The sequence below is a fragment of the Neofelis nebulosa genome, chromosome 7 (genome assembly GCF_028018385.1).
Source record: "Neofelis nebulosa isolate mNeoNeb1 chromosome 7, mNeoNeb1.pri, whole genome shotgun sequence".
Lineage (NCBI taxonomy): Eukaryota > Metazoa > Chordata > Mammalia > Carnivora > Felidae > Neofelis > Neofelis nebulosa.
In genome coordinates, this window is record NC_080788.1 from 30177134 (window position 1) to 30201165 (window position 24032).

The window sequence follows — 24032 nt, forward strand, 5'->3', positions numbered from 1 at the left end:
CTTATTTATTTTATAACTAGTAGTTTGTACCCTTTTGTCCCCTTCACCTATTTCACTCATCTCTCCCCCATGTCCCCCTGGCAACCATCAATTTGTTCTCTGTATTTGTGAATCTATTTCAGGGGTTTGGTGGGGGAGTTTCTTTTTCAATATCTTGAAGCTCAGAGATGCTTTCTTCAGTCATGTCCAGTATAGTAATAAGCCCATCAAAGGTATTTTTCATTTCTACTGCAGTGTTTTTAACCTCTAGTATTTCTTTTTTAGTCTTTCTTAGAATTTCTCTCTGCTTAAATTGTCCTCTCTTCTTGCATGCTGTCAACTTTATCCATTAGAACACTTAGCATATTTATCAAATTGTTTTAAATTTCCAGTGTAACAATTCCAATATCCCTAGCATATCTGAGTCTAACTCCAATGTTTGCTCTGTCTCTTCAAACCATATTTTACCTTTTAGTAAGTCCTGTAGTTTTACTTGACAGCTAGACATGATATAGACAGAGTATATGGAACTGTTATAAATAGGCCTTTAGTAATATGGTAATAAGGTATGAGAGAAGGAGAACATTCTCTACTCCCATGATTATGTCTGTCTTTTATTGTACCAGGGCCTGTTAACTTTAAACTTCACAAGTGCTTCTCAGGCTCTTTTCTTCCCTGAGGTAGGACAGAATGGCTAAAATGGGCTGGAGTTGAGTATTTCCCTTCTCTCTCCCTTCCTTCAGGTGAAAGATTAAAGGGAAGGTATTTTCCTTCCCTCAAGTCAATTAATCTCTGCTAAACCACCAGCATATTAGGCTCTGATTAAATACTTTTGCCTCAGGGCAGGCATCTTTATATTTCAAAATGGTTCCTTATCCCCTCCTCATGCTGGAAGTAGAAGTGTGGCAAGATTTTTCTCTGGCATTCAATATAAGAACATGGTCAAGCTCTTGGAGGTAAAACTTTGAACAAAGTGTGGGGATATCCTGTAGTTTTGACTCTAAGCCTTGTCCACACTGAACCTCCAGAGATGCAGGTTTTCTTATCCCAGTACTGGTTTCTACAGAGGTTTCTGCTTATAGGTATCTGGTCTAGTAACCTGTAAGTCTCTACTTGCCTGTCTGTTTCTCCACTTTTAGGGGCTGCAGTTTGCCCTTTTATTTCACTTGTCTTACAGATCCTAAGAAGAGTTGCTAATTTTTCAGTTTGTTCAGATTTTGACTTTTTGTTAGGATGGAGTGAGTGTTGACTTCCAACCTTCTTATATACAGTACCAAAAACCATAAGTATAATGGACAACTGTATGCAACTTTACATTAATAAGTTCAACAACTTAGATCAAATGGACAAACTACTTGAAAGACACAGATTACCAAAACTGATGGAAGAAATATGACTTCACTTATGAATATTATCATTTGAATAAGAAAAACCCAATCATCTAGAAATCCCTTCAAAAATAGAAAAGGGACTAGTTCTCAAACTCATTTAATGAGGCCAACATTCTCTTGATACCAAAACCAGACAAAGACATTGTAAGGTAACTACAGATCAATATTCATCATAAGCATAAATGTGACAATCCTTTATAAAGAGTTAGTAAATTAAATCTAACGATATATAGAAAAGATAATAAATACTAAGGAAAGGGTGTTTATTCCAGGAATATAAGCTTGACTTAATATTCAAAAATTATTATAGATCCTCAATAGAATATTAGCAAACAAAATTCAACAACACATTAAAAGAGTTATACCCTATGATTGAGATTTATTCCCAAGTTGCACATATGGTTCAATTTTCCCAAATGAATCAACATAATACACTTCGTTAACAAAATGAAAATTAAAAATAGCATCATTTTGATAGATCCAGAAAAAGCATTTGATAAAACTCAACATCCATTTTTGATAAAAACGTTCAACAAAATGGGTATAGGGAGCACATACCTAAATATAATAAAAGCTATATATGACAAAGTCAAAAGTTGCAAGCTTTTCTTCTAAGTTCAAGAACATGACAAGTGTCTCAGACTTTGAGTCTGGAATTCTCTCTTGTCCAGCAAGAGAGTGGACACAGAATTGAATACGAGAGAGGCTGATATCCGGGAGGAGACAAGAGCCCCAAACAGGGGTTTTGTCTCTATTTTATTGAGCTCTCAAGGTTTTACAAATGCAGTGAATGCGCAGAAGAAAACAATAAGATAGTGACCATTAATTTGTGTAAGAAGCAAAGGGTTTGGGGGGCGAGTGGCATTAGAAGTTGAGATTAAAGCACAATGCTATATTGGTGCCAGATGCCAGATGAACAGTGTTTCTCTGTGACAATAGAGCCAACTAGCTGTTATCTCTCAAGTTTAAGATTGCTGGAGCATGCTGCCTCAAGGCTAACAAAGCACCCTTTTCATTAGCTAACCTTGGGCACTTTCACCCCATAGCAGCTTTCCACCTCTAATTGTTCTCAAATGCTTTCATCCTGTGGAGACAGCCTTTTGCCCTAAGCCTTGTTTTAGTTAGTGATTAACTTTGGGCGCTTTCACCCAGGTGGCAGCTTTCCATCTCTATGCTTTGTCTTACTTAATGACTACTAGCCTTGGGCACTTTTGCCCTGTAGTGGCTTTCCGCCCTAAGCCTTGTTAACCCACTGGTGCAAGCATACAGAATTCTTAAACTTATTTCCCACAGACAAGGATGTCTACTCTCACGAATTTTATTAAGCATAGTATTGTAAGTACTAGCCAGAGAAGCTAGGCAAGAAAAAGAAATAAAAGGTATTTATATTGATAAGGAGGAAATAAAATTGTCACTATTTTCAGATGACATGATACTATATAGCCCTAAAGACTCCACCAAAATACTGTAAGAATAAGTGAATTTAGTAAAGTTGCAGAGTATAAAATCAATATATAGAAATCTGATGTATTTCTATATGCTAATAACTATCAGAAAGGAAAACCTAAAAAATAATCTCATTTATAATTACATCAAAAAAAATCCAGTATTAAATTTAACCAAGAAGGTGAAAGACCTGTACACTATAAAAACTTCAAGACACTGATGAAAGAAATTGAAGAAAACATTGAATACATGGATAGATATTCTGTGCTCAAGGATTGGAAGAATATTGCTAAAATGTCCATAATGTGCAAAGCAATCTACTGATTCAGTGCAATCCATATCAAAATTCCAATGACATTTTTCATGGAACTAGAACAAACAGTTCTCAAATTAGTATGAAACCATAAAAGAACCAAACAGCCAAAGAAATCCTGAGAAAGAACAAAGCTAGAGGTATCATACTCTGATTTCAAACTACATTACAAAGTAACAGTAATCAAAAAAGTATGGTATTGGCATAAAAACAGACATACATATCAATAGAACAAGAGAACCCAGAAAAGAAAAATGCACATACATGGCCAATAATACACAATAACGGAGCTAAGAATAAATAACAGAGAAAGGACAGGGTCTTCAGTAAATAGTATTAAGAAGACTGGACAGTCACATGCAAAAGAATGAAACTGGAACACTATCTTACACCATATATAAAAATTAACCCAAAATGGATTATAGACAAGATACCATAAAAGTCCTGGAAGGAAACACAGGTGGTAAGCTCCTTTACATTGGTCTTGGTGAAGATTTTTTTGGATTTGGCACCAAAAAATCAACAAGTGTGAACACATCAAACTAGCAAACTTCTGCACAGCAAAAGAAACCATTAACAAAATGAAAAGGCAACTACTAGGAGGGAGAAAATATTTGCAAATCATACATCTGATAAAAGGGTAATCTCCAAAATACAAAGAACTCATACAACTCAAAAACAAACAAAAAATCTGATTAAAAAATGGGCAGAAGATCTGACCACTTTTCAATGATGACATATAGATGGGGAACATACACATGAAAAGACGTATAATGTCACTAATCATCAGAGAAATGCAAATCAAAACCACAATGAGGTATCACCTCACACCTGTCAGAATGGCTATCAAAAAGACAAGAAGTAACAACTGTTGGTGAGGATGTGGAACAAAGGGAACCCTTGTGCTGGGAATGTAATCTGGCGTAGCCACTATGGAAAGCAGTATGGAGGTTCCACAAAAAAACAAAACAAAACCTAAAAATTAAAGTACTATATGATCCAGTAATTACACTTCTGGTATTTACTCAAAGAAAGTGAAAACACTAACTTGAAAAGATATGTGCACCCCATGTTCACTGCAGCATTATTTACAATAGCCAAGATATAGAAACAACCTAAGTGTCTATCAACAGGTGAATGGATAAAGAAAATGTGGAGTGTGTATAAGTGTATATACACAATAGAATATTACTCAGCTGTAAAGATGAATAAAATTTTGCCATTTGCAACAACACAGATGGACTCTGAGGGCATTATGCTAAGTGAAATAAGTCAAACAAAGACAAATACCATATGATCTCATTTTGGTAACAACAACAAAAAGACCAAAAAAAAAAAAAAAAACCAAAAACCCAAAATCAACCAAGCTCTTCAAAAAGAATAGACTGGTGATTGTCACAGGTGGGGGATGAAGGTGGGCAAAATGGTTGAAGAGAGTTAAAAAGTACAAACTTCTGGGGCATGAGGGTGGCTCAGTCAGTTACACAATTTTGGCTCAGGTCATGATCTCACAGTTCATGGGTTTGAGCCCCACGTCAGGCTCTGTGTTGACAACTCAGAGCCTGGAGCCTGCTTTGGATTCTGTGTCTCCCTCTCTCTCTGTCCCTCCCCTGCTTGTGCTATCTCTCCCTCTCCCTCTCTCTCTCTCTCTCAAAAATAAATAAACATTAAAAAAATTTTTTTAAAAAGTACAAACTTCTTGTTATAAAATAAATGTGATGGGGATGTACTGTACTATGTATTTGAAAGTGACTACGAGAGCAAATCTTAAAGAAAAAGAAAAAAATTCAGTAACTTTGTATGGTGACAGATGTTAATGATTTATTGTAGTGATCATTTCACAATATATAAAAATATCAAATCATTATGTTGTATGTCAATTATTCCCCAATAATCAATACAGAGTTGTGTAGATTTTGTGGGTGAACTGTATAGTATGTGAATATATCTCAATAAAGCTGTAATAAAAATCAATATAACATACTTCATTGATAAAATTAAAAGGCCGATTTCAATAGATGCAGAAAAAGGCATCTGAGGAGAGAGAGGGAAGATGGCGGCGTAGGAGGACACTGGACTCACCGCGCGTCCTGCTGATCACTTAGATTCCACCTACACCTGCCTAAATAACCCAGAAAACCGCCAGAGGATTAACAGAACGGAGTCTCCAGAGCCAAGCGCAGAGGAGACGCCCACGGAAGAGGGTAGGAAGGGCGGCGAGGCGGTGCCCGCTCCACGGACTGGCGGGAGGGAGCCAGGGCGGAGGGGCGGCCCACCGGCCAAGCAGAGTCCCCGAGTCTGGCAGGCAAAAGCGGAGGGGCCTGACGGACTGTGTTCCGACAGCAAGCGCGACATAGCGTCTGGGAGGTCATAAGTTAACAGCTCTGCTCAGAAAGCGGGAAGGCTGGAGGACAAAGGGAGGGAGAGCTGCTGAGCTGCCGGACGACAGAGTTCAGTTTGGTGGGGAACAAAGGCACTCGCCAGGGCCATCTCCCCCGCCCATCCCCCAGCCAAAATCCCAAAGAGAACCAGTTCCTGCCAGGGAACTTGCTCGCTCTGCGCAAACACCCAACTCTGTGCTTCTGCGGAACCAAACCTCCAGCAGCGGATCTGACTCCCTCCCACTGCCATAGGGCCCCTCCTGAGGTGGATCACCTAAGGAGAAGCGAGCTAAGCCTGCCCCTCCTGCCCCCGTGCACCTTGCCTACCCACCCCAGCTAATACGCCAGATCCCCAGCACCACAAGCCTGGCAGTGTGCAAGTAGCCCAGACGGGCCACGCCACCCCACAGGGAATCCCGCCCCTAGGAGAGGGGAAGAGAAGGCACACACCAGTCTGACTGTGGCCCCAGCGGTGGGCTGGGGGCAGACATCAGGTCGGACTGCGGCCCCGCCCACCAACTCCAGTTATACACCACAGCACAGGGGAAGTGCCCTGTAGGTCCTCACCACTCCAGGGACTATCCAAAATGACCAAACGGAAGAATTCCCCTCAACAGAATCCCCAGGAAATAACAACAGCTAATGAACTGATCAAAAAGGATTTAAATAATATAACAGAAAGTGAATTTAGAATAATAGTCATAAAATGAATCGCTGGACTTGAAAACAGTATAGAGGACAGCAGTGAATCTCTTGCTACAGAGATCAAGGGACTAAGGAACAGTCACGAAGAGCTGAAAAGCGCTTTAAACGAAATGCAAAACAAAATGGAAACGATGACAGCTCGGATTGAAGAGGCAGAGGAGAGAATAGGTGAACTAGAGGATAAAGTTATGGAAAAAGAGGAAGCTGAGAGAAAGATAAAAAATTCCAGGAGTATGAGGGGAAAATTAGAGAACTAAGTGATACACTAAAAAGAAATAATATACGCATAATTGGTATCCCAGAGAAGGAAGAGAGAGGGAAAGGTGCTGAAGGGGTACTTGAAGAAATTATAGCTGAGAACTTCCCTGAACTGGGGAAGCAAAAAGGCATTGAAATCCAAGAGGCACAGAGAACTCCCTTCAGACGTAACTTGAATCGATCTTCTGCACGACATATCATAGTGAAACTGGCAAAATACAAGGAGAAAGAGAAAATTCTGAAAGCAGCAAGGGATAAACGTGCCCTCACATATAAAGGGAGACCTATAAGACTTGTGACTGATCTCTCCTTTGAAACTTGGCAGGCCAGAAAGGCTTGGCACAATATCTTCAGTGTGCTAAACAGAAAAAATATGCAGCCGAGAATCCTTTATCCAGCAAGTCTGTCATTTAGAATAGAAGGAGAGATAAAGGTCTTCCCAAACAAACAAAAACTGAAGGAATTCGTCACCACTAAACCAGCCCTACAAGAGATCCTAAGGGGAATCCTGTGAGACAAAGTACCAGAGACATCGCTACAAGCATAAAACATACAGACATCACAATGACTCTAAACCCGTATCTTTCTATAATAACACTGAATGTAAATGGATTAAATGCGCCAACCAAAAGACATAGGGTATCAGAATGGATAAAAAAACAAGACCCATCTATTTGCTGTCTACCAGAGACTCATTTTAGATCTGAGGACACCTTTAGATTGAGAGTGAGGGGATGGAGAACTATTTATCATGCTACTGGAAGCCAAAAGAAAGCTGGAGTAGCCATACTTATATCAGACAAACTAGACTTTAAATTAAAGGCTGTAACAAGAGATGAAGAAGGGCGTTATATAATAATTACCGGGTCTATCCATCAGGAAGAGCTAACAATTATAAATGTCTATGCGCCGAATATCAGAGCCCCCAAATATATAAAACAACTACTCATAAACATAAGCAACTTTATTGATAAGAATGTGGTAATTGCAGGGGACTTTAACACCCCACTTACAGAAATGGATAGATCATCTAGACACATGGTCAATAAAGAAACAAGGGCCCTGAATGATACATTGGATCAGATGGACTTGACAGATATATTTAGAATTCTGCATCCCAAAGCAACAGAATATACTTTCTTCTGGAGTGCACATGGAACATTCTCCAAGATAGATCATATACTGGGTCACAAAACAGCCCTTCATAAGTTTACAAGAATTGAAATTATACCATGCATACTTTCAGACCACAATGCTATGAAGCGTGAAATCAACCACAGGAAAAAGTCTGGAAAACATCCAAAAGCACGGAGGTTAAAGAACACCCTACTAACGAATGAGTGGGTCAACCAGGCAATTAGAGAAGAAATTTAAAAATATATGGAAACAAACGAAAATGAAAATACAACAATCCAAACGCTTTGGGATGCAGCGAAGGCAGTCCTGAGAGGAAAATACATTGCAATCCAGGCCTATCTCAAGAAACAAGAAAAATCCCAAATACAAAATCTAACAGCACACCTAAAGAAAATAGAAGCAGAACAGCAAAGGCAGCCTAAACCCAGCAGAAGAAGAGAAATAATAAAGATCAGAGCAGAAATAAACAATATAGAATCTAAAAAAACTGTAGAGCAGATCAACAAAACCAAGAGTTGGTGTTTTGAAAAAATAAACAAAATTGACAAACCTCTAGCCAGGCTTCTCAAAAAGAAAAGGGAGATGACCCAAATAGATAAAATCATGAATGAAAATGGAATTATGACAACCAATCCCTCAGAGATACAAACAATTATCAGGGAATACTATGAAAAATTATATGCCAACAAATTGGACAACCTGGAAGAAATGGACAAATTCCTAAACACCCACATTCTTCCAAAACTCAATCAGGAGGAAATAGAAAGCTTGAACAGACCCATAACCAGCGAAGAAATTGAATCGGTTATCAAAAATCTCCCAACAAATAAGAGTCCAGGACCAGATGGCTTCCCAGGGGAGTTCTACCAGACGTTTAAAGCAGAGATAATACCTATCCTTCTCAAGCTATTCCAAGAAATAGAAAGGGAAGGAAAACTTCCAGACTCATTCTAGGAAGCCAGTATTACTTTGATTCCTAAACCAGACAGAGACCCAGTAAAAAAAGAACTACAGGCCAATATCCCTGATGAATATGGATGCAAAAATTCTCAATAAGATACTAGCAAATCGAATTCAACGGCATATAAAAAGAATTATTCACCATGATCAAGTGGGATTCATTCCTGGGATGCAGGGCTGGTTCAGCATTCGCAAATCAATCAACGTGCTACATCACATTAACAAAAAAAGAGAGAAGAACCATATGATCCTGTCAATCGATGCAGAAAAGGCCTTTGACAAAATCCAGCACCCTTTCTTAATAAAAACCCTTGAGAAAGTTGGGATAGAAGGAACATACTTAAAGATCATAAAAGCCATTTATGAAAAGCCCACAGCTAACATCATCCTCAACGGGGAAAAACTGAGAGCTTTTTCCCTGAGATCAGGAACATGACAGGGATGCCCACTCTCACCGCTGTTGTTTAACATAGTGCTGGAAGTTCTAGCATCAGCAATCAGACAACAAAAGGAAATCAAAGGCATCCAAATTGGCAAAGATGAAGTCAAGCTTTCGCTTTTTGCAGATGACATGATATTATACATGGAAAACCCGACAGACTCCACCAAAAGTCTGCTAGAACTGATACATGAATTCAGCAAAGTTGCAGGATACAAAATCAATGTACAGAAATCAGTTGCATTCTTATACACTAACAATGAAGCAACAGAAAGACAAATCAAGAAACTGATCCCATTCACAACTGCACCAAGAAGCATAAAATACCTAGGGATAAATCTAACCAAAGATGTAAAAGATCTGTATGCTGAAAACTATAGAAAGCTTATGAAGGTAATTGAAGAAGATATAAAGAAATGGAAAGACATTCCCTGCTCACGGATTGGAAGAATAAATATTGTCAAAATGTCAATACTGCCCAAAGCTATCTACACATTCAATGCAATCCCAATCAAAATTGCACCAGCATTCTTCTCGAAACTAGAACAAGCAATCCTAAAATTCATATGGAACCACAAAAGGCCCCGAGTAGCCAAAGTAATTTTGAAGAAGAAGACCAAAACAGGAGGCATCACAATCCCAGACTTTAGCCTCTACTACAAAGCTGTAACCATCAAGACAGCATGGTATTGGCACAAAAACAGACACATAGACCAATGGAATAGAATAGAAACCCCAGAACTAGACCCACAAACGTATGGCCAACTCATCTTTGACAAAGCAGGAAAGAACATCCAATGGTAAAAAGACAGTCTCTTTAACAAATGGTGCTGGGAGAACTGGACAGTAACATGCAGAAGGTTGAAACTAGACCACTTTCTCTCACCATTCACAAAAATAAACTCAAAATGGATAAAGGACCTGAATGTGAGACAGGAAACCATCAAAACCTTAGAGGAGAAAGCAGGAAAAGACCTCTCTGACCTCAGCCGTAGCAATCTCTTACTCGACACATCCCCAAAGGCAAGGGAATTAAAAGCAAAAATGAATTACTGGGACCTTATGAAGATAAAAAGCTTCTGCACAGCAAAGGAAACAACCAACAAAACTAAAAGGCAGCCAACGGAATGGAAAAAGATATTTGCAAATGACATATTGGACAAAGGGCTAGTATCCAAAATCTATAAAGAGCTCACCAAACTCCACACCCGAAAAACAAATAACCCAGTGAAGAAATGGGCAGAAAACACGAATAGACACTTCTCTAAAGAAGACATCCGGATGGCCAACAGGCACATGAAAAGATGTTCAACGTCGCTCCTTATCAGGGAAATACAAATCAAAACCACACTCAGATATCACCTCACGCCAGTCAGAGTGGCCAAAATGAACAAATCAGGAGACTATAGATGCTGGAGAGGATGTGGAGAGACGGGAACCCTCTTGCACTGTTGGTGGGAATGCAAATTGGTGCAGCCGCTCTGGAAAGCAGTGTGGAGGTTCCTCAGAAAATTAAAAATAGACCTATCCTATGACCCAGCAATAGCACTGCTAGGAATTTATCCAAGGGATACGGGAGTACTGATGCATAGGGGCACTTGTACCCCAGTGTTTACAGCAGCACTCTCAACAATAGCCAAATTATGGAAAGAGCCTAAATGTCCATCAACTGATGAATGGATAAAGAAGTTGTGGTTTATATACACAATGGAATACTACGTGGCAATGAGAAAGAATGAAATATGGCCTTTTGTAGCAACGTGGATGGAACTGGAGAGTGTGATGCTAAGTGAAATAAGCCATACAGAGAAAGACAGATACCATATGGTTTCACTCTTATGTGGATCCTGAGAAACGTAACAGAAACCCATGGGGGAGGGGAAGGAAAAAAAAAAAAAAAAGAGGTTAGAGTGGGAGAGAGCCAAAGCATAAGAGACTGTTAAAAACTGAGAACAAACTGAGGGATGATGGGGGGTAGGAGGGAGGGTAGGGTGGGTGATGGGTATTGAGGAGGGCACCTTTTGGGATGAGCACTGGGTGTTGTATGGAAACCAATTTGACAATAAATTTCATATATTAAAAAAAAAGAAGAAGGCATCTGAAAACATGGAATATCAATTTATGAAAAAAACTCTCAGGAATCTAAGAATAAAAAAAAAAGCTTCCTCAACCTGATAAAGGGCATTTACAAAAAACTATAGCTAACAGAATACCTTAATGGTGAAAAACTAAAGGCTTTCTCCCTAAGATCAGGACCAAAGCTTCTATTCAAATTTTGCTGAAGATAACAATGAAAAGAAATAAATATTATATAATTAAAAAAAACCTGTTTTTATTCTCAGATATGTTTATGTATATAAAGAAATCTTATAAATGCACAAAACTATTAGAGCTCATAAGTTTGTTTGTTTTTTTTTTTTTAAACCAAAGTGCTAACAGAGTATAATGGGAAAAGAAACCTTTTCAGCAACAGTGTTGGGACAACTGGTTACCTGTACGGAAACATAAATTTGGGCCTAGGCATCTGCCCATTAGTTTATTTGAGATGAGTCATAGCCTAAATGCAAAAGTAAAACTTAACAAAACTTCTAAAAAATACATAAGAGGCTTTTTTAAACCTTTGTTTAGGCAGAGATCTCTTAGAAACCAAAAACCCAAAATAGACATCATCACAAGTAAAAACCTTTCCTTATCAAAGGCTATCTTCAAGAAAATGTATAGACAATTTCCAGACTACAAGATAACATTTGCAATGCATATGTGACAAAGAACTTTGTAGTCAAAACATATAAAAAACTCAAAAGTAAGGTAACAACTTTTAAAATAGGCAAAAACCTTCAATGCACATTTCATAAAGAAAGATACCAAATGGTTAAAAAGCACATAAAGAGATGTTTGATATAATTTGTCACTAAGGAAATGTAAATTAGAATCGCAAGGAGATGACACTACACTCTCACTGAAAATAGGGCAAAATTTTAAGAACTAACAACATTAAGTATGTACTAGCAAGATTGTGGAGAAACTGGAACTCCCACAGATTGCTGACAGGAGTGCATAAGAGTACAACCACTATGGAAAATGGTGTGGTATTCCACTTTTAGGTATTTACCCAGCAGAAATGAAAATGCATATATACCCAAAGACCTGGCAGGAGCTTAACTTACAAATGCTAACTGGAAACCCAAAGTCTATCAACAGATGAATAAATAAAAATTATAGGATATGCACACAATGGATATGTGCAACAATAAAAAGAAACAAACTATCTCACATGCAACAACACTGATCTATCTCAAAAACAATACACTTAGTAAAAGAAGTTAGCCACAAAGGAGTCTGATTTCATTTGTATGCCTTTCCAGAACAGGAAAAAGAAATCCATAATGACAGAAAGCAGATCAGTGATTACCAAGCACCAGGGCTGGTGAGAAACTGACTGGAAAGAGGTACAAAGACAATTTTGATGGGTGTGGATTACATGAGTACCTAGATTTGTCAAAGTCAACAAACTCTACATTGGAGATCTCTACATTTCACCTAAATATATCATACCACAATGAAGAAAAAAGTCTATAGATATAGGTAGGTATGCATAATCAGGATATTTAAGCCAAATTATTAACAACAGAATTATAGGTATTTTTCCTATAATTTTAAGATTTTATTTAATAAATTACCATTACTTATATTTAAAGAAAAACAAAAAAAAAAAAAGAAAAAACAAGTTAAGCTCTCAAGGAGAGCCTAATTGAAAAGGTGACATTTGAACAAAGACCGAAGGAGATAAGGGAGCTAAGTGTATGGATATATGTGGGGAGAGGAAACCTGAGGTGTAAAGAGCCCTCAGGTTTTGAGAAGTGACATGACTGACTTACATTTTAATAGGCTCACTCTGGATAGGGTATTTAGAATAGACAAGGAGGCAAAGGCAGAAATAAGGATACTAATCACAGAGCTAGTACAGTAACTCAGGTGAAAGATGATAAAGGATTGGTTCAGGGTAAGCAGTGAAGTTAGAGAGAGGTAGTCAAATTTTGAACATTTGTAGTTGGACTGGATGTGAGATGTGGGAGAAAGACAGGTCAAGTAAGGGTTTTGGCATAAAAGCTGGAATAAAGTATCTATTTACTGTGACAGAGAAGACTATGGGGTCAAAGAGGGGTTCTGGAAACAGCAAGAGCTTGTGTTTGAGTAAAACTGCAGATATAAAATTGGTAGTCATCACCAAGTAGAGGACATTTAGAACCACAGATAGTGGGAGCTTACCAAGGGAATATGTACATAGAGAAAAAAGAGCTTACAAAAATGGGCTGTATAGCATTTCAGTGTCAGGAGGTAAGTTCTTAGCATAAACTAGAAATGAAGGTCAGTAATACCCTCAAGTGCACTGTGAAACTATTTTTAGAAACTTAGTGGGATCTCAAAAAATACAATAAAAAAAAGCCTTTTCTATTCTTTGCTTGAATGAATACTCTGAAGTTTTCATTGATTCTGTAAGATGAAATGGACACCTTTGATTACAATCTGAAATTGGAAACTACTGAGTGATAACCATCATTCACTGTTATTCTAGAACTATATTGCGATAATCCCATGGGATCAAGCTTCTCCAACTTTCAAGACATTTGCTGATAAAGGTAAAACAACACATTTAGATTACCTACTCCCAAATAGCAAAAATCATCTACTACTGAGGAACTACATCTGTGTCCTGAATAAGACTCATCAGTCATCAGATGATGCTACAAGCATGTAAGGCAATGATGTACTACATAGCTGTCTGATCCTCAGATGGTACTTTGGAGGCTGATGATAAACTACGGGTCTGACAACTCACTTTCCATTTCAAGATATTTCTTGAACTTTTTCTTGTTGTGACAGCAACCAAATTGATTAAACCTAGTCATGGGATTTGACACTATAGCCAGCAGACTTCTATTTGTTGATTGCTATTGATTTTCTTTGATACCTCATTTAAAAATCAATAGTTGGAAAGAAAAATAGGCTTAGTTTACACATACTTAAACATACTACTGTATGCTGGAGGAGGCACAGGTTTGGCAAGGCTTTGGCATCCAATTATAAGAAGAGCTCTTAACAGGTGAAAGCAAGGGCTTTAGATCGATACACAGTTTTCTTTCTCAATCAAAGAAAGTGGCTATAAATTAGGCTCATCAGTATTATTTTCAAAGCTTTCTTGAAGCAAACAAGTTTAAACTTTTTGGGAGGGCACAGGGTCTTCCTTAGATATACATTAGCAAGGATATATCACTAAAGTTTTTGTTTTCTTTTCTTTTTAAGGATATTTATGGTACCTGGAGTTCATCCGGGCTTTTATCTTTTTGGCTTTTTTTTTATTTTTCTGCCTCTCTTCTCCATCTTTCAATGGTTCTGGTAGAGCTGCACTTTCAACCACAATGTCAATAATATACTTCTTTAATGAAAGATGCTCCTGCAAGATAAATAAATGATAATAACATTGATGATGGTTAAAGAATAACATAGCATTGCTACAGACTACAGTGAGTATAAAAAAGTATATAGATAAAAGTAAAGTAATATTTACAAAATTCTGTTTTTCACAATTCCTTTGGAAAACACTGAAGAAATGTTTTACTTAAGATTTTCATGGACTTATCAAACCTTTTCTGTACATCAACTGTTATAAATGCTAAGGATACAAGGACATATCCCTATCCCTCACAACCACACAGCATTGAGAGGTAAAAAAAAAAAAATGTATGTGTATATGTAAATGTACATATGTATATATGTGTGTGAGTGTGTGTGTGTGTGTGTATATACACACACATACACACACAAATCTATAATATCCAGTAGTAAGTGTCGATTAGAAAGATGGGATGCTATAGGAGCATTTCCTATGCTAAAGGGAAACAAAAGCAATGTTCACTGGGGGTAAAGGGGAAAGGTTTCAAGAAGGAAGTACCATGTCTGCTATCTCTTGAAGAATGGACTGAATTTGAACATACAGATATTAGATATATGTGTGTTTGTTTGAGCTGAGTGTTGGGAAAGGTGGCAGAAAGGAAAAATTAAAAAAAGGCATTTCAGAACACACAAAAAGAGATGAAAGTAGAATGTGGTTACTGGAAACAGCGATGTGGTTTGGCTGGAGCGCACAGATTCTGGCCCCATGTCCCTCCTTATCAATGTTAGATTTTACAGCCCATTACTATAATCACTTCCTTGCATGTACACAGCATGTACATTCCCTTCCCCTCTCTTCTTTACTCATACTTGCATGGCAAAATCCCAATTCTAAATCCAACTCCCACCCTACTCTGTGCCCATACCTGGCCAGATTAATGTGGCTGTAATTATGAACTGTGTTGACTACTCTCACTTTAAATTTATGACATTACAAATGTCATACTCAAATGGCCCCTAGTATTGCCAGGCAATTAGGGAACCTTAAACTATTTTCTCTACACACTCTTTTCTAGAAGTTGTTTTAGATCTCCTCAAATTTCTAACACCCTTAGCCCTGTAGATCACTTCCTCTTTCCTGACACTTTTTCTTCACTAGGCTTCCAGACATTACACTGTCCTCTTAACTTACCAGCTGCACCTTCTAAGTTTTCTTTGTTGGATTCTTTTGCTCTGCACGAGCAAATGTTGGAACATCCCAGAGCTATATACTTCTCTATCCAAACTCATTCATCAAGTGCAGTGACTTGAAATATTATTTATACACAGGCAATTCCCAAATTTTTAGCTCTAGCTCTGACCTCTCCTCTGAACTCCACTCCTATATCAAACTGTCTACTACAAATTTCCACTTAAAGTATTTCCATCATAAGCATTTCCAAAATAATAGTCCACAACAAAATGCTTATGTTCCCCACATACAGTTACTCTTCCCAGAATGTTTCCCATTTCAAATGCAACTAGAAAAAAATACCCAGGTCTCAAATCAAACAAAAGCAATAATATAAATAAAGATAATCCTCTTACCATATCTTCTAAGGATACATGGTATAAAGCAAGTCATATGTGAAATCATTATCCATGTTACCATTTTTGAATGCTTAATTAATACATGATCAGCAAAGGGCTAACCTGAACACATTATTTCCTATAATCATCACAATACCATAAAACAGGTGGCAATATGTTTACATTTTACAAGATACTTAATAATGGTTCAGAGAGGTTTGGTATTATGTCCACAGCCACAAAGCTCAAGGTCAAACTAGCTGACTTCACAAGACCAAGCTATTCCCCTCCCCCAACACTGCCAATATAGACTGAGTCTGACATGTTAATTTCTATTTCTGCACCAAGAAAAAAGAATATTCCAAATGACACCTTCTACTTTATGGAAGGTCCAATATACTATTTAAGTTACATGTAAATGTCATTTACATATCTAATAGAATTCACTAAAGATCACTATACACAAAGGTAGACACTATACAGAAAATCTTGGACTTTATCTAGAACTATCAAAAATCCTATCTTCTTAAAGAACAATACATCTACACACATGAATTATGCATTCACGTTAATGTTAACATTTTCAAAAATCTCAAAACTAAAAACAAATGAGAATATATTTTTATTTGACTTAGTAAGTTTTATCTTTTTAAAAAAACTTTTTTTAAAATTTATTTTGAGAGAGAGAGAGAGAGAGAGAGAGAGAGAGAGAGACAGAGCACACCAGTGGGGGAGGGGCAGAAAGAGAGACTCCTAAGCGGGCTCCACACTGCCAGTGCAGAGCCTGACGTGAGGTTCTAACCCACAAACCGCGAGTTCATGACCTGAGCTAAAGTCAAGAGCCAGATGCTTAATCAACTTACAGTTGATTAAGGTGCCCAAAAGTAAGTTCTATCCTAATACAAAATCAGTATGTGTCAATTATAGAATATATAAATAAAAATTAAGAAATAAAAAATCTCATAAAATACTAACACCTAAAAATAATTATATGAATATATCTTATATTCTTTGTGTGTTTTTATATGTGGGATATGCCATTTATAATATTTTATAAATTTTTTAAATTTAAAATTTCAAATACATTCTATTAAATAATATTCTACAACATAATCTAGTGGCTATCAGTTATTCCATTTCATGAATATACCTAATTTTACTACTTTATTGTTAGATATCTAGATAACTTTTATTATCAATATTATAAATGCCAGTGCAACAAATATTCCTACAGTTAAGATTTTAAACACATAATCTATTTTCCCTTTGATCAAATCATAAAACTGAAATTCCTATATCACAGAATACACATATTTTTAAGGATTTTTATAAGTATTCCCAAATTGAACAACCAAACTGGGAATTAATTTACATGCCCACAAGTGATTTGCCACTACCTAGTGTTTCTATTTTGTTTGTAAATCTATCAATTTGTTGGCTGAAACACTGGTGTTAGTATGTTAGACCATTTATATTTTGTCCTCTGTGACTTAAAATGTGTCTTTTGTCCAGCTTTCTATAAACAGATTTCAAGTTTTTATACGTTTTCGTCTAGTGATTTGCATTATATTTTAGCTTCTATAAGAAACAAATCAATTTTGGGCGATAAAAGAAACACACTGTGGGACGTGACAGAGGATAATTAATAGTCATTTTTCCATTAAAACTATGGAGACTTTATACAGGAAGGTACTGAGATGGCTTCTGAAGATAGAAGGTATATGTAAAGGTTTTTCAACACTAAGGAGTGGCTGATGAAATTATGGCATATTTCCATGAGGAAATATTAGTCATTAAAATCCTTATAAACAGAAAATTGGAAGTAGATGAAGGCAGTGGCAGCAAAATTTTAGATTCTCTCTAGGGGCATCTGGGAGGCTCAATCGGTTAAAAGTCCAATTTTGGCTGAGGTCATGATCTCACAGTTGGTGAGTTTGAGCCACACACTGGGTTCTGTACTGACAGCTCAGAGCCTGGAGCTTGCTTCAGATTCTGTGTCTCCCTCTGTCTCTGTCCCTGCCCCCTCATGCTCTGTCTACCTCTCTCAAAAATAAACAGTAAAAAATTTAGCTTCTCTCTAAATTACCATATAAAACAGAAAAAGCAATTACATATCAATAGCAAAACCCACAGAAAATATTTACAACAAAACAAGGTGACAATGTATCCCCCTAAACCCCACACCAAGTAGGTGAGGTCAAATTACCAACGCATCAGCAGAGTTTCAGTGTCTTTGAAGGAGAAATCAAGGGAAACAAATAGTGAATAATGAACTTCACAACAGAATTCTAGAAAAGGAACCATTTTCCATTGGAGAATTCAATAGGCCAATTTGAGAAGAGGATCTAAAATGGAGAGAAGTTTGCCCACTCCGAAGGCAGTGAAAGAAACAGCTGCATTAAGGACTTAATACTTTGGTGAAGGCTAGTCCCAATGAACTCTCAAAACTGAGCCATGGGAAAACTGCTGCAAAAGGAATTTAAATGTGCCAACTAGAGATAATAAAGATAAAGGGGGAAAAAGCGTAGACAAAAGAAGAGCAAGGAAAGAGAATAAAGAAATTTCAGAAATCAGGTTACTCTATTTTATACAAAAATAACAGAAAAGGAGCTCCAGGAAATTTGAATACCTATGCCAAATTCACAACTGAATCTAAAAGTCTTATAAAACCAATTCTACCCTAAAAGTATCAAGGCCAATAGCCAAAATTATTTTTAAAAAATGGCTAAAATTAAGCAACAATACAAACAATGAAAATACACCAAAAAACATGCACAGGCTAAATCCAAATTTTACTCTCCATTTCAAAACAAGCTAAAACAAATTTTTCAAGGGGTATAAGGCATGAGAAAACAACACAACTCACCATCTTAATAATTTAGAATTTAGGTCATGAGATTCAAAGAAGATTGAAAATGAAAAACTAACCCTTAAAAATGTTAATAAAATAGAAGACACAGAAGAAAGAACAAACAACAAATAATGCCTTAGACAAATAAAAGATGAAAGGAGAAAAATGTTTATATCCAAAGATATAAAGAAAAAGGAGTTGAGAGTAAGTGGAAATATGAAAGATGGGCAAAGATGTAAATAAAAGTCTGTTAAAAAAGAAAACCAAAGCAAGGGAAGAGATCAAATAATAAAAACTATAACTCAAGAAATATCTCCTGAAGAGAATATAATTAAATACTAAAAGGGTACACCGCATGCCCAAAAATACTGACCCAGAGTAGCTAAAGCCAAGATATATCCTATTACAACTTTTGGGCTTAGAAGAAAAAGGAAAAATTACTTGAACATATAGGGGAAAAAACAAGTGAGTTACAAGGGAAAAATCAGATTACCAGCAGCCTTCTTGACAGCAACATTTTATGGCAGAAGAAAATGAAGCAATATATTTAGTATTTTCAAAGAAAGAAATATGAGCTAAAGATTTTATATCTAGTAAAACCAACTTTCAGGAATTAAGTCACAGATAAATGTTATCAACATTAAAAAAACTCAGAGAATATTATATTCATAAGATCCTCCTGTGGAATCAACTAAAGAACAAGCCTCTGAGGATCCCAAGGAAAGATGGAAGAATAGGAGGATCTTAGGCTCACCTCCTCACATAGGTACACCTAAATAACAAACACATGTGCATAAATAACCCTGAAACCACCCAGAAGACTGGCAGCTCTCCAAACCTAATGTAGAGAAGAGGGTAGGAAGGGTGGAGACATGGTCAAGAGCCACATGGCCCTCACTGCAATATAGCACAGAAGTGGCAGTTTGAAACACACCTGGGGTTTATGAAAGTGAGGTTTGTTTACTAGTCTCAGAGCATGTGCTAGAGGGGCAGACATCTTAGGAAGACTTCTTCAAGAACAAAAGAGCTGGCAGTGCCATTTCCCTCCCCTCCCCTCACCAAGATACAGGGATACATGGGAAACAGCACAGCCCAAACACTCTCCACGTAGCTTGCTAACAGCATGCGCTGCCTCCATGTTCTCCTATGGACCCACACCCTCCAACACACCCTTGACGAGAGTCCAACCAAAGTAGCACCACAGGTGTGACAGTGTGTAAGTGGCCCTGAAAGAGGTCAGCATCATACCAAAGTGACTCTGACCCTGGGGAGAGGGGCAGAAAAACACACAAACCAGTAAGGTGGCAGCCCCAGCAGTGGGTTGGAGCAGACATCTGGTCTGACTGCAGGCCCTACCCACCAACCAAAGCTTCCCAGGAGACAACACAGGGCAAGTGCCCTGCAGTGTGGTGCTATGGTGGCTCCGACAAATGCATGGTGTAAGCCAACTCAAGCTTAGGCAGACCCACACTGGCCTACTAACAACTCAGAGACGAAACGCTGACCACAAAAAACAGAGACTTTGCAGACTACTATGCTTAAGGCAAACCCAGCTCAGACACAATAGTAAAGCACATGCAGTGCACACAGGAGATACCCATGAAGCGCCAGATTCAGGTGAACAGGGGACACTGCAATAAAGGGCACTATAGCACCTCTTCATCATAAGTAAGATCAGGAGCTGTAGCTGACTTTCCTAAAACACACAAAGAAACACAGAGAATCAAACAAAATAAGGAGACAGAGGAATACGTCTCAAATGAAAGAACAGGACAAATCAGAGCAAGAAGACTAAATGAATGGACATATGTAATATGCCTGATAGAAATTTAAAGTAATAGTCATAAAGACACTCACCAGACTTGAAAAAAAAAAAAAGAGTGAGGATCTCAGCAACACCTTCAACAAAGATACAGAAAACATAAAAAGAAACCAGTCAGAGATGGAAAACTTAGTAGTTAAAATTAAAAATACACTAGAGCTAATAAATAGTAGACTAAAAGAATGGATGAAAAACCTGGATGATAGAGTAATGGAAAGCAATCAAGCTGAACAGGAGAAAGAAAAAGACAAAAACTGAGAATAATAAAAGGAACTCAGGACACCATCAAGCACAAAAACATCTGCATTACAGGGGTCCCAGAAAGGGAAGAGACTAGGGAACAGAAAATTTATTTGGAGAAACAATAGCTGGAAACTTCTTGAATCTTGGGAAGGAAACAGAAATCCAGATCCAGGGGGCACAGAGATCCCACAACAAAATCAATCCAAGGAGGTCCAAACAAAAACAGAGGGTAATTCAAATGGCAAAATGTAGTGATAAAGAGATTTTTAAAATTATTTTTTAATATGAAATTTATTGTCAAATTGGTTTCCATACAACACCTAGTGCGCATCCCAACAGGTGCCTTCCTCAATGCCCATCACCCACTTTCCCTCCCTCCCACTCCCCATCAACCCTCAGTTTATTCTCAGTTTTTAAGAGTCTCTTATGGTTTGCCTCCTTCCCTCTCTGTAACTTTTTTTCCCCCTCCCCCTCCCCCATGGTCTTCTGTTAAGTTTCTCAGGATCCACATAAGAGTGAAAACATATGGTATCTGTCTTTCTCTGCCTGACTGATTTCACTTAGCATAACACTCTGCAGTTCCATCCATGTTGCTACAAAAGGCCATATTTCATTCTTTCTCATTGCCAAGTAGTATTCCATTGTATATATAAACCACAACTTCTTTATCCATTCATCAGTTGATGGGCATTTAGGTTCTTTCCATAATTTGGCTATTGTTGAAAGTGCTGCTATAAATACTGGGCTACAAGTACCCTATGAATCAGCACCCCTGTATCCCTTGGGTAAATTCCTAGCAGTGCTATTGCTGGGTCAATAAAGAGAATTTTAAAAGCAGCAAAAGAAAACAGTTACATACAAGGGAAACCCCAGAATGCTATCAGCTAATATTTCAGCAGAAACTTTGCAGGCCAGAGGGAGTGGCATGATATATTCAAAGTGCTGAAAGAAAAAACCTGCAACCAAGAATACTCTATGCAGGGGCGCCTGGGTGGCTCAGTCGGTTAAGTGGCCAACTTCAGCTCAGGTCATGATCTTGCGGTCCATGAGTTCGAGCCTTGCGTCGGGCTCTGTGCTGACAGCTCAGAGCCTGGAGCCTGTTTCAGATTCTGTGTCTCCCTCTCTCTGACCCTCCCCCGTTCATGCTCTGTCTCAAAAATAAATAAACGTTAAAAAAATTAAAAAAAAAAAAAAAAAAAAAGAATACTCTATGCAGCAAGAAGAGGCAAAGAGTTTCCCAAACAGAAGTTAAAGAAATTCATCACCATTAAGCCAGCCTACAAGAAATGTTAAAGGACATTCTTTGATGGAAAGGAAAGACCATAAGCAGGAATAAGAAAAGTAGGTAGCACAAAAGCAGTAAAATTAAGTACATCTATAAAAATCAGTCAAGGGATTCACAAAATAAAAAGATATAAAGTATGACACCATACATTTAAAATGTGGTGGGGAGAGAAGTAAAAATTAAGTGATTTGAGAATGGGTTCAAACTTTATAGATGGCTATATGCATAATATATTATACATAAACCTAATGGTAACCACAAATCAAAAACTGTTAATAGATATACAAAAAATAAAGAGAAAGAAATCCAAGTACATCACTAAAGACAGGACACTGTGCGAGAAGAGAGCAAGAGGAAAAATAAAGAGAAAGAATTCCAAATACATTACTAAAGGAAGCAGAGCACTGTGAGAGAAGAGAGCAAAAGAAAGGAACAGAGAAAAACTGCAAAGACAACCATAAAGCTAGTAAAAAAAAATGCTAATAAAAGTACATGCCTATCAATAATTACTGTGAATGGAAATGGAAATACCAGTTTAATCAAAATACATAGGGGGACGGAATGAATAAAAAGCAAGACCAATCCATATGCTGCCTGTAAGAGACTCATTTCAGACCTGAAGACACAAGAAGATTTAAAGTGAAAGTATGGGAAAAGTGTTCATCATGCAAATGGCATGAAAAGAAAGCCAGGGTAGCAAAACTTTTCCGGGACGAAATAAACTTTAAAACAAAGACTGTAAGAAGAGACAAAGAAGGATGCTATATGATCATAAAGGAAACATCCAACAAGAATACATAACAATTGTAAATATTTATGCACCCAATAGGAAAGCACTCAAATACATAAAGCTACTATTAACAAACATGAAGGCAGTAATCAGTAGTAATTCAGTAATAGTAGGGGGCTTTAAAACACCACTTACATCAATGAACAGTTCATCCAAACAGAAAATCGACAAGAAAACTGGGTTTGAATGACACACTGGACCAGATGGATCTAATAGATATATTCAGAACATTCCATCCTAAAACAGAACACAATTTCTTTTCCAGTATACATGGAATATTCTTAATAGATCATACAAGGCCAAAAAACAAGTGTTAACAAATTCAAAAAAAGGAAGTCCTATCATCCATCTTTTCTCACCACAATGCTATGAAACTAGAAATTAACCAGAAGAAAAGTTCTAGAAAGAACATAAATACATGGAGGTTAAATAACATGCTATTAAGCAATGAATGGGTCAATCAAGAAAGCAAGGAAGAAATCAATAAAACATGGATACAAATGAAAATAAAAACATGACAGTTGAAAATCATAGGGATGCAGCAAACGTGGCACTAAGAGGAAGTTTATACTAATACAGGCCTACTCAAGAAGCAAGAAAAATCTCAAATAAACAACTGAACTTTATATCTAAAGGAGCTAAAAATAAAGTAAGAAAAAAAACCCAAAACCAGTAGAAGGAAGGAAATGATAAAAGATCAGAACATAAATAAATAAATTAGAAACTAAAAAAACCATAGAACAGATCGATGAAACCAGGAGATTGTTTTTTGAAAAAAAGAAAAAGAAAAAAAAATGATAAACTTCTACCCAGACTCATCAAAATAGAGGACTCAAATAAACAAAATCAAGAATTAAAGAGAGAAATAACAATCAACACCACAGAAATACAATTATAAGAGAGTAATATGAAAAAGTATATGCAAACTAACTAGGCAACAATGAAGAAATGGGTAAATTCCTAGAAATATATAACCTACCAAAACTCAATCAGGAAGAAATAGAAAACTTGAAAAGACTGATTACCAGCAATGAAAGTGAATTACTAATAAAAAACTCCCAACAAACAA

General features: G+C 37.2%; 1 protein-coding gene across 3 annotated transcripts in view; it reads right to left on the bottom strand.

The window, feature by feature from the left end:
• The window catches only part of SCAPER (S-phase cyclin A associated protein in the ER), a 525678-nt gene that overhangs the window by 281966 nt on the left and 219680 nt on the right, over nt 1-24032 (bottom strand). For all 3 annotated transcript variants that reach the window (XM_058736955.1, XM_058736953.1, XM_058736954.1), the window contains one exon: nt 14328-14464. In XM_058736955.1, coding sequence (XP_058592938.1) covers nt 14328-14464 — 137 coding nt within the window. The remainder of the gene's footprint in view (nt 1-14327; nt 14465-24032) is intronic.